The sequence below is a fragment of the Clarias gariepinus genome, chromosome 21 (genome assembly GCF_024256425.1).
Source record: "Clarias gariepinus isolate MV-2021 ecotype Netherlands chromosome 21, CGAR_prim_01v2, whole genome shotgun sequence".
Taxonomy (NCBI): Eukaryota; Metazoa; Chordata; class Actinopteri; order Siluriformes; family Clariidae; genus Clarias; species Clarias gariepinus.
The window spans coordinates 28740001-28752500 of NC_071120.1; the positions used below are offsets into that span (position 1 = coordinate 28740001).

General features: G+C 44.1%; 1 protein-coding gene across 6 annotated transcripts in view; it reads left to right on the forward strand.

Annotated features, from left to right (window-relative positions):
- fbrsl1 (fibrosin-like 1) overlaps nucleotides 1–12500 on the forward strand; it is a 239238-nt gene that overhangs the window by 195616 nt on the left and 31122 nt on the right. For all 6 annotated transcript variants that reach the window (XM_053480614.1, XM_053480609.1, XM_053480611.1 and 3 more), the window contains one exon: nucleotides 5328–5376. In XM_053480614.1, the coding sequence (XP_053336589.1) occupies nucleotides 5328–5376 (49 nt within the window). The remainder of the gene's footprint in view (nucleotides 1–5327; nucleotides 5377–12500) is intronic.

Genomic DNA, 12500 nt, shown 5'->3' on the forward strand with positions numbered 1-12500 from the left:
GCTCTACAGTCTGTGTGTGTGTGTGTGTGTGTGTGTGTGTGTGTGTGTGTGTGTGTGTGTGTGTGTGATATACCGCCATAGCTGCTCAAATATTCAGCATCACCATACGAACAGGACTAAACTGTTATGGTGTTTTATCGTAACCATGGTAACCAGCTGTACCCCCTGCTCAGTGATTATTAAGGATGGGGATCTGATGTATTGCGATACAGGAACTACACACACATACACACACACACACACACACACACACACACATATGCGCGCGCTAACCTACAAGCTTGTGTTGCTGATTCAGTCCTGAGCTAGTGTTTTTTTTGTCCGACTGCAGGATTTAAAAACACATCTAAAGCTGCAGAGAGATCAAACACACACACACACACACACACACACACACACACACAGCATTATCACTAGGCCTCAATAATCTCCGTTGCTGAACCTTTAGCCGTGTCCTATCATAAACAGCACATTGTTTATGGTTACCATGGCAACCCCGTGTCCTGACGTCTGATCTGAGAGCGGTGTGCAGTTGGACAGTGGGCGTGGCGGGCGGCGTGGGCGTGGCGGGCGTCGTGGACGTGGCGGGCGGCGTGGGCGTGCCGGACAGGGTTCACGTCGTTGACAAGAGCTATACGGTGACGGTCCTGACGCTCCTGTGTTGCGGTATCTGATGGTAGCCACGGTAACCGTGGAGGACGAACGCGCGTCCATGACGTGTTGGTGACGCGCTGCTGTTGTGTTGGACAGAGGAAACCTGTGGTGCGTCACAGTAACCATGGTAACTATAACAGTGATCCTCAGAGGAGCCGTGATTGTTACTGTTACTGCCTCTCTGTCTGATCGTTAACGTTAGCAGCCTGGAGTTAAACATGACTGGGAGAGTGTGTGTGTGTGTGTGTGTGTGTGTGTGTGTGTGTGTGTGTGTGTGTGAAGTTTAACAGAAAATCATATGTGGATGTGTCTGAGAGAGCCGTCAGGTTCTGCCCTTATTTCTGTCTGTCTCTGTCTTTTGTCTTTCTCTCTCTGTCTGTCTCTGTTTTCCTTTGTCTTTCTGAATCTGTCTCTCTGACCTTTTGTCTGTTTTTCTGCTATTCTGTCTGTCGTTCTTCGTGTTTTCTTTTGTGTTTTTGTTTCTGTCTGATCATCAGATTGTCTGTCTTTCTGTCCGTCTGAGTGTCCTCATCCACCTGTCTGTCATGTCTTGAAGAAGAGTGTATAACAGGATGGATGGATGAAAGTGTGTGTTGTGTTTGTGTCCTGTTGAGGTGTGTGTGAGATGTGTGTGTGTGAGGTGGAGGATGACTCATTCTGGAGCCAGACGATAAAGCAGCTGTGTGTGACGGCCGCGTCCCGAACGCCGCTACAGCTTCTCATCACTAACACTGAGGGTCCATCAGGAGACGAGGCTCTCACCTGCAGGATGAGGACTGAATGGTCCGCCCCTCCCCGTGGCTATTGGCTGTATTTACTGATGGGCGGGGCTTATGTGACCCCCCCCATAACCCCCGCTCCCCAGTAAACTGTCTGTTATCTTCCTGCGACTTTCAGTCAATAACCGCTCGCTGTTTTCTCTTTCATCTTCTCGGGGCTGCTGTCGACTCTGGACCTGTGTGTGTGTGTGTGTGTGTGTGTGCATCTGTGTGATGCAATATGTAAATAAATCTGGTTAAACACACATTATTTTCCCAGTAAAGGCCAGAAGGTGTGTTTAGGTTCAGTCACAGTTCAGGATCGAGCGTTGCGGCGTCTCTCTGGACTTCAGCTCCAGACGCTTTCTAGGAATCTCATCACCGAAATTAGCAAAGGTGCAGCATTCCAGGAAGTAAATTCTTACCGAAGTGTCCTAATAGCGCAGATAAACACCACATGGTAGGTTTTATTCCTGATAAAGCGAGGGATTCTGAAAAATGTTTATCGTTCCGTTAACCACACGGTGGCGTTAATAATTCAGGATCAATCATTTAATATTCATTATTTAGGATATGCTACATTTTTGTGGTTTTAGTTCAAGAACTCTCTCTGTCTCAGCGGACTTGGTGATGTAAACATGGAGACACACACACAGTTCGCTCTGTACCTCTTGAGCCGTATACACTCATTAATATTCGCATAGATTTAAATAATAAACTGAAATAAAGTCATTTAAATGCCTCTTTTTTAAGCGTCTGTAACAGCAGCGTGGTGCGGCTCGAGCAAAACGTGAAAGCAGCATGAGGGGTTTTCAGGGGTTACACAGAAAAGACCCTCAGATCGTCGCCGTGGCGATGGCTGCTGTTGCCAGGCGATGTATAATCGGCCAATCAGGGATGAGGAGGAGGCGCGCAGATTTATGGTCAGATTTAACACGGTCACTCAGCTGAATACATTACCATCTTAATGATGCTGTGTGTGTGTGTGTGTGTGTGTGTGTGTGTGTGTGTGTGTGTGTGTGTGTGTCTTTCACACACCTGTTCTGACCCGTGGCACTCAAGAGCAAGAGAGAAACATGACACAGCTTCTGATAAACGAGTGTGGAGGAGGTCATTAAGAGGGAGAGAGAGAGAGAGGGGACAAAAGAAAGAAAAAGAAAGAGAGAGACAGATAGAACGACACACACACACACACACATGCGCGCCCACACACGTTAATTCGAAGGGCAGCTTGGCGTTTTGTCACTGTCACCCTCTTCCCTCGTCCTTTTCCTCTCCCTCTCCCTCTCTCTCTCCCTCTCTCTCTCTCTCTCTCTCCGTAGCTCTCTTTAAACCCACACTCGTCCCCCCTCACTGTTATTATTATCCCTCTTTTCTTCTTCTTCTCTCTCTGGTGAATGAGTCAGTGGCGTTTTACCGCTGCAGACTGCAGGACCTTGACCTTGTTACCCCCCTCCCCCACTCTCTCTCACACACACACACACTAACGCACTGCTCTGCATTGTGTGTGTGTGATGAAAGGGGGAAGCTGGTGGTAAACGAGTGCAGCTCTAATATCCCTCGCTCCTCTGTCTCGGGCGTCTGGCTCACAGAAACCTGGCTTAGATTTCCTGTGTTTCTGAAACACTAATCTCCCTCTGCTTCCTGTGGGGCACACAGGGGTCTGATCTACCCCGCTACACCCCCCCGCTACACCCCCGCCACCCCCCCCCGGCTACACCCCCCCGCTACACCCCTGCTACCCTCCTTCTGTTCAGATCACCCCTCATTAAGGTCAGGTCTGTGTGTGTGACCATGAATTTGAATGAAATTTGTTATGTGTGACCTTTGACCTTCAGCTTTGAAGGGTGCAGCAGGAGGGTTGTCTGACAGAACAGAACATCCTGCTGGGGACACACACACACACACACACACACACACACACAGGATAGTGTATTAGTGTTGTATTTTTTTATATATATACACATTGTATCTGTCTCACTTTCCCTGTCTCTCTCTCTGTCTCTCTGTCTTACTCTCACTGTCTCACTCTCAATATCTCACTCTGTATCTCATTCTTATTGTCTCATTCTCTTTGCCTTTCTGTCTCTCACTGTCTCTCATGTTGTCTCACGTTCCCTGTCTCTCAGTCTCCCTGTCTCCCTGTCTGTCCCTCACTCTTACTGTCAATCGCTGTCTCACTCTCTCTGTCTCACTAGCTTTGTCTCGTCCTCTGTCACTCTCTCATTCTCTCTCTCTCTCTCTCTCTCTCTCTCTCTCTCTCTCTCTCTCCTAATCAGTGGTGTTGTCTTTACTATATAAAGAGCTGAGACAGACTTTTTGTTTGTTAGCTACATTAGTTTTGAGCTAAAACTATTGTTCTTGCACAAATAGCGTTTGTGTGTTTGTTTAATTTGTTTGTTGTGTAATTTGTAATTTTATTCTATTAACATGCTCAGAAAAAAACAAGTGATCTTCTCAGAAAAGAGCAGCGTGGTGTGCTGTGTTGTGTTGTGTTTGTTTGTTTGTTTGTTTAGCGTTAGCCGTGTTCCCTCGCTAATGGCTAACCTGAGTTATGGCTCAGAGTTAAAAACGGCCGGCGAGTTAAAAATGGCCTCCATTCCCCTAATTTAAGCCAGACGCCCGCACACCAGCGTCTGTGTTTTCTCCTCGGCGTCTCGTCTGTTTCTCATTTGCCCGCTGTCTGCGTTCGAGGAAGGAAGAGGGTGCTGCTGTTTAGTCTGCGTCTAGCTTCTCTCGTTTTATAGGGCGCTCCGTTGTTCCCTTCTCCGCGTTCGGTGGCGTTTTGGCCGGTGTGTGTTTTTCCTGGCGTTGTGGTCGTAAAGGCAGACGCTACAGCAACACGGGGACAAACGTCGTGTGTGTGGGACGCCTCAGACTCACAGTGTGTTCTCAGAGCCCTGGAACACGTGTCCGTCTGATTAGCGGTGGTTAGCGCTAAGTGTAATTTTCGGCAGTTCTGAGTCTTCGCGTTGTAATTCGCTAACACGTCTGACGTAAACGTTGACGTTCCGGGTGGTGCTGTGTGGTTTACGCTCTTACTGTAGTGTGTGAAACACTCAACTACAACACACTCTCTAGATACACTGATGCTTAAACATGTTCTGAACGTTTTCTTGATGGTTCATCATTACTTCTGAGGTAAATGTTAGCATTCGGGATGGTTCTGTCATGTTTTTTCTCTGACTTTGTACATTTAAAATCACTCAACAGCTCCATCCTAGCGAGATACGTCGCTAATCCCAGACATACGCTACATACGTCTGTTCTCATATGTTTGTCAGTCATTTTGTCCATTTTAATTAAGTCAGCATTATTTGGACAATGTAAAGTGAACAGTTTGGGACTCTTTAGGACAACAATTTACTACAACTCACACTGTCAATCAAACTTAACAAACTTAAATAATTCTTTTGATTGTGTGAAGCTACTTTTTTTCAATTGTTAAAAAGCGCTATACAAATACAATTGAATTGAATTGGTGGACTGTGTTTGGACACTAATTGTAATTTTCGGTGTTTTTTGAGTGTTTACTTAGTAACACACGTGAGGTAAACGTTAATGTTCCGGAGTGTTCCGTGTTGTTTACTCTCTCGTTTTGTTCGTCACACTTAACCCTTGTTTATGATCTCGGCGAATGTATTCGTAGCGTCAGTTCTTAGCTAGCATATTGTGTGTCTGTGTTTTAGCAGTTGATGCTAAACATAATTCCAGGTTAATTTTAGATGTTCTAAGAGTTTTTTTTTTGACAGTTGACCTTCCGGATGATTATGACGGATTACTCTGATTAGCCTTGTCTGTCGGCGCTAATTTCTGTATGCTACCTGGATAATTTAGTTAGCCTGCTCATGCGTTATGTTTCCTGCTTGATTGGCATTAGTTAGCTCTAATCATGTTTTTCTTTTTCTCTTTCAGGCGTCTGATGTCGGATCGGAGAAACTCTTTTCCCCGACTGCTCCTAAAGGTGAGACATGTGATTCTCTTACAAGAATGGTGTTTTTAGAAAAGAACAGAAAGGTGTCCCATGAGGGGTGTGTGTGTGTGTGTGTGGAGTCAGAGATTCAGTTTGCAAAGTGATGCTGGTGTTCAGATGTGTGTGTTTGTGAAATGTCCTCTCATCCCCTAATCTCCTTGTCCTCTCGTCCCCTCACCCCTGAGCCCTTCTTTCTATGGTTCTCCTATCCCCTTGTCTTTTCATCCCCTCCATCCTCTCATCCTTTTATCCCTGTATCCCCTCTTCCTCTCGTCCTCTCATCCCCACCATCCCCTTGTCCTCTTGTCCTCTCATTCCCACCATCCCCCTGTCCTCTTATTCCCTCCATCTCCTTGCCCTCTCATTCTTGTGTCCCCTCGTCCTCTTATCTCCTTATCCTCCTGTGTCCTCCATTCCTCTGTTCTTTTGTCCACTCATTCTCCCATACCTTTTCTCCGTTGTCCCCTTATGTCCTTCTTTCTCCTGACCCCTTTTACCCTCATCCCATGATCTCCTCATCCCCTCCATCCTTTCACAAACACTATCCCCTCATATCCCTCGTCCTCTTGTCCCATCATTCCCTTGTCATCTGGACACCGTGTCCTCTCATCCTGTCATCCCCTCGTCCCCTCACCCTCAGGCAGCAGACCGTCTTCATTGCTGAGATGTTCCAAAAAGAGCGAGTGACTTTAAACACCCTCGCTTTTCTCAGCGCGAGGCTCAGACAGCTAATGAGGGGATTTAATACAGACTGCTACAGGGAGCATAACGAGCAGCTTAATGAGAGACAGAGAGACAGAGAGACAAGCAAATGTGAGATGATGACCGAAAAACTGTAAGAAAAAGATTAAAAGAAATAAAGAGTAATGAAGTGAAAGACAGATGTAAAGAACGAAAGAACAAACAGAAAGAAGGAAGTAGAGGAAAGAGACATGGCGCGGAGAGAGTGAGACAAAGTCTGACGAGACTGAAAATGTCAAATAGAAAAATGCAGAGAAAAGGGAGGGGCTAAAAGAAAGGAGGAGAAGAGAGAGAGAAAGCTGAAGAAGAAAAGAGAAAAAAAATGAGAGACAGGAAGTGGAAGAGATGAAGGTGAAAGACTCTGCTGGAGAGAAGACTCTTCTGTGTGTGTGTGTGTGTGTGTGTGTGTGTGTGTGTGTGTGTGTGTGTGAGTGAGGTTGAGGACCATGTTTAAAGGCCGTCTATGGAATCTGTTTTTCTGCATTTACATCTGACCTTGATGTGTGTGTGTGGGCGGGTGTTTGTGTGTTCATATATATATATGTATGTACGTATGTGTGTGTGTGTGTGTGTGTGTGTGTGTGTGTGATTTGTCGGCCATTTTGATGCAATTTCTCTTTCTCTCTTTATTCGTTCCTGCATTTTCATGCTCAGATGCTCGTCTTTGTGTGTGTGTGTGTGTGTGTGTGTGTGTGTGTGTGTGTGAGTGCTCAGAGCTGCGTGTCACTCGGCTCACTGATCTGGGGTCAGAGTGAAGAGTTCAGCGAGACTGAATCACAGGAGAGAAGAGAAAGGAGAAATAATCGTGATTTATCAGTGCTGTACACACACACACACACACACACACACACACACACACTGTCAGTCTGGTTATAAATAGTTGTGATATCATCATGTAGATCTTTACACTCTGTCCATTATGACACTGGTGTGGTGAGTGTTTTTTGGTGTTTGTCCTAAATTAAACACTTCCTGTTGCAGGAGATGATGTCATTTTATACGTTTTATTTCTTCCTGCAAAACGTAGCGATAACGTGAGTAGAAACGTAGCCTGTGATGTCACTGAGACGGTGAGTTTGGCTTGGTTCTGGTCTGATCTTCACACACTGATTATTAGACGAGAGAAGGTGTGTGTGTGTGTGTGTGTGTGTGTGTGTGTGTGTGTGCTCAGAGCTGCGTGTCACTCGGCTCACTGATCTGGGGTCAGAGTGAAGAGTTCAGCGAGACTGAATCACAGGAGAGAAGAGAAAGGAGAAATAATCGTGATTTATCAGTGCTGTACACACACACACACACACACACACACACACACACACACACACACACACACTGTCAGTCTGGTTATAAATAGTTGTGATGTCATCATGTAGATCTTTACACTCTGTCCATTATGACACTGGTGTGGTGAGTGTTTTTTGGTATTTGTCCTAAATTAAACACTTCCTGTTGCAGGAGATGATGTCATTTTATACGTTTTATTTCTTCCTGCAAAACGTAGCGATAACGTGAGTAGAAACGTAGCCTGTGATGTCACTGAGACGGTGAGTTTGGCTTGGTTCTGGTCTGATCTTCACACACTGATTATTAGACAAGAGAAGGTGTGTGTGTGTGTGTGTGTGTGTGTGTGTTCCTCAGACTCTTCATGAGCTCGTCTCTTAACGAGTTACACGGCGTAATTAAACAGAAACATTCGTAAGCCCCGCCCCCTGATGTGTCTCAGCCCTCAGGCCTTTTTAAGCGCTCGCAGCACGACGTCTGAATCAGACCGAACTAATCGCACAAGCGGTGCAGGAAACGTTTTAGCCGCTAGCTTTTCACCTCGGGATTAAAACAAAAGAAAACTTTGCGATTAGCGAGCGAGAGCAGAAACTCGTCAGCCAATCACAGAGCGGATCAGCTGTGCCCCGGGGCATGCTGGGAGAAAGCAGGAAGGTGGTGGTGAAAAGCCGTTTTGCGAAGTGGATTTCTGGCGTCTAATCCTGATTAGTTTTGAGCCGTCGCGCTCGTTTTGAAACCGCACTCGCGAGAAAAAAACACACAAAGCTCAGGGGCTTAACCAGCAGCTGGCATTTTAATCCCGACTTAATAAATTGTTAAAGTTAGCGACTCGCTGTGACTCGGGAGACAAAGACAGAGAGACAGAGAGAGAGAGAGGGAGAGAGAGAGAGGGAGAGAACACTGCTGTGTGACAACAATTACTTACACAAAAATACTATAAAAAGTCCTGTGTGTGTGTGTGTGTGTGTGTGTGTTGGTTTCATGAGAAGTTGATCAACTTCTGCTAGATTTTATTTTATTTTATTTATTTAAAGCTGATTTTCTGATCCAGTGTTTTTGATCTTTACACTCTGGGATAAATTATAAACTGTTCAGACCTTCAGGGGGTCACTGGACTACACTTCCCATCATCCCCTGCTGGTCACATGGCCCTGATCAGTGCTTCCAGTTTGGAGGTGTTTAAGATCTTCAGTGTGTGTGTGTGTGTGAAGAAGAAGAAAAATGATTATTATTATGATTATGATTATGATTGTTATAGTATTTTATAGCACATAACATCTAAACAGTTCTTGGGTTGCACATTAAATAAATAAATAATAATCAAAAACATCTAATAAAAACATTGTGTTTATTAGTAATATAAGAATAAGAAGAAAAGTTTTATTGGAAAATTGTGAAAAGAATACATTAAAAATTATTCTACAATAATAAAAGGTTATGAATATAATAAATAAAAGGTTTGAGATTAAAGACACACTGAATAGTCATGTTTATAGAAACTAATACATTATACAATTTATAACTTCCTCATAGTATAATATTTAGCTCATTATGATGTAAAATGATCGAGACAACGAACAACGAATCGAGACATCGGGGGAGATGGAGACATTTGGAGACGGAGACATTTAATTATTAAAAAAACTTTAGTTGAGCGCGGAGCGAAGTGAACACACTCGGTCTCTCTCGCGCACTGATGCTAGCAGAGTTCGGCGCTTCATAGACAAGCGGAGCACAAATGAACAAAAACGAGCGGAGGAAAAGGAAAGATACAAGGATGATCAACACCCGTGCACGCGTGTACTGTTATAACACTGTGACTACACACACAGACCCCTCCTACTTTCATCTTTACACACACACACACACACACACACTCTCTCTGCTCTACTCTACACGCTCTGCTAAACACACTAATGGAAACACTGCTCTGTCGCGATTCTTTTCACAGGTAAAGTGCAGGTTCATTTGTTTTATTTTTACTTTACAGCAGTGATTTCATTAGTGTGTTTTTAAAAATTAAATTTGGTTTACGAGTGTTTTGGAATACGAGCCCACTTCCGAATTATGCTCGTAATCAAAGGTTCCACTGTATATATTTGGCAGATTTGTTTTTTGTGTTAGTCCATTTTTATTTTATTATTATTATTATTATTATTATAAAGCTCAAGGAGCAACATGTTTTTGCACTTTCTAAAGATTTTAGTTCTGTTTTTGAATAAAGGGTTGGAAAAGAATGCTTTTCTTGTTTTTTATCCGATTTATCTATTAATAAAAAAAATCCACAGATTAATCGATTATTTAAATAATTGTTACTTGCAGCTTTAAAATAATCCATAATACAGATATTTATACATTATTTTTATATTCTTTTTATTTCTACAGCGAGTTTAATTCTTTATTTGGCACAGACTTAATCCAGATGAAACGTGATTATTATTATTATTATAATTAATATTATTATTATTATTTAAGTTACTGATGATGAAGAGACTCATAACGATGTGTTTATTACGGAGGTAAAAAATATCAAAGACAAGTTTTAATATATTTATAGGAAAAGTTCAACACTAACTAGTAATAGCTGTGGTTTAATACATTTATGCTAATGTGGAAATTGCCATGTTTTCCTCTCACACACACACACACACACACACACACACACACACACACTGCATCCACTCTGCTGTTCCTGCCCACATTGTTCTTGAAATCATTTCCCTACTGGATATATGGATGGATGATGTGTGTGTGTGTGTGTGTGTGTGTGTGTGTGTGTGTGTAGGCAGCAGACTTTTTATTGACATGCAGCAGATAGCAGGCAGGAACAAAGGGCACTAGGCGGCTATTGAATCGTGGCGCTGCAGACAGCGAGCTTGATTAGCGATTTGACACGGAGCCGTGTAGTACATAATGAGCGCTTAGAGCACGACCTGCAGCACACACACACACACACACACACACACACGCACACTCCCTCCTCCACCCTCACGCTCTCCAGCTCTCTCTGGAATAGAAAATTCACTCGCTGCTCTTTCCTCCTGCATCTAGGAATGGAAAAAAACAAGAGAGGGATGGAGATATGAAGAGAAGAAATGGAGAAATGGAGGAGTAGCTAGGGGCAGGGTGCACACACACACACACACACACACACACTTGCACTTTCTTTTCACACTTGCCCTTCATTCTCTCTCACAGGAATATAAAATTATAGGAAATTCACGTTCACTTTTGTGTCCTGCATAAAGGAGAAAAAAGGGAGGAATAAAAGGATAGAGGGATGGCTGGGGGCAGGACACACACACACACACACACACACGCATTGTGTCACAATCCTGCCCTCAGTGCTCCCCCCATAGGAATAGAGAACGATAGAAAATTCACTCGTTTATGTTTCATCTGGCTTGTAAAGAGGAAGAGATGAAGGATCTTAACGGAGGCTGGAGACGATCTGGAGGCGTCCTAACAAAGGAGGAGAAGAAAAGGAGTGATCGTACCTGCAGAGCAGAAATAGAAAAGGAAAAATCAAGGGCCTGAACCAGAGGAGAGAAAAAAAGAGGAACAATAAGAGCAAAGAAAAAAAAAACAAGAGGGGGAAAAAAACCTCAGAGCAGAAATGGAGAAGATAAAAGTCTGTGAGATGGAGAGATTAATGAGGCTCAGAGGCTTTAACCTGTTCACTGGATAATCAGCTTATCAGGAGAGAAGGAGTCGAGGAGGAAGAGGAGAAACAATGGAAGTGGAAATGGTGGAGCAGAAAAGGAGGAACAGATTCAGAGGAGGAAGGGAAAGAAAGGAACATGTAGAGAAGAGGAGCAGATCCAGAAACAACGCAATAATGAGAGTAAAACTGAAAGTGTAGAAACAAACGACAAAGAAATGGGGAAAGGTGAGAGAAAATGGAGAAAGGGATGCAGAAGAGCGGAAAGGAACGAGTGTGAAAGAGAGGAGTGGAGTGAGGATGAGGAGAAAGTGGAGGTGGAGGTTCATGTTATCGCTCCACTGAGTTTCCTCGGTCTTTCGTTTCCACTCGTCTTCACTGTGTACGATTTACTCGGCGAGTCTCAATGCATCTCCAGCAGTGCATTATGGGCCGTCATTCGGATTTATAGGAGACGCTGAATGTCTTTTTCGCTTTGTGTGTGTGTGTGTGTGTGTGTGGTTATTGATAGCACTAACCCTGTTTGTGTATTGCTGCCTGTCAGAAGGAGGGAAATGAACAGCGCGAGCTTGGCGGAGATGAAACGTGTGTTTAATTATTAATCGAGCCATTACTGACAGAGACGGCTTTTTTTCATATGAGACAGGAAGCAGCTTCGGGGAGGGAAAAAAGCAATTACACACTCGCTACGCTTTTACTCTTCCCGCTGTTTCACTTTGTGCAAACAGAAACGCAGTCGCGCCGTCCATCAGTGTGTTCTATAAATCATACGTATGGAGTTATAGAGATCCTCGGCTTCAAACCTGCATTAGTATCACTGGGCTTTAAACCCTGTTTACTGTTTAGAATGTGATTCTGCATACACAGATGTTTACAGTGTGGCACGGTGTTGTATCGTGTGGCAGTGTGGCGCAGTCTTACAGGGTGTTACAGTGTGTTACAGGGTGTTACAGTGTGTTACAGGGTGTTACAGTGTGTTACAGGGTGTTACAGGGTGTTACAGGGTGTTACAGTGTGTTACAGGGTGTTACAGTGTGTTACAGGGTGTTACAGTGTGTTGCAGTGTGTTACAGGGTGTTACAGGGTGTTGCAGTGTGTTACAGGGTGTTACAGAGTGTTACAGTGTGTTACAGGGTGTTACAGTGTGTTACAGGGTGTTGCAGTGTGTTACAGGGTGTTACAGTGTTGTATTCTGTGGCAGTGTGGCGCAGTCTTAAAGTGTGTTACAGTGTGTTACAGTGTGTTTCAGGGTGTTACAGGGTGTTACAGTGTGTTACAGGGTGTTACAGTGTGTTACAGGGTGTTGGTGTGTGTTACAGTGTGTTACAGTGTGTTTTAGGGTGTTTCAGGGTGTTACAGTGTGTTTCAGGGTGTTACAGTGTGTTACAGGGTGTTACAGTTTGTTACAGGGTGTTACAGGGTGTTACAGTGTGTT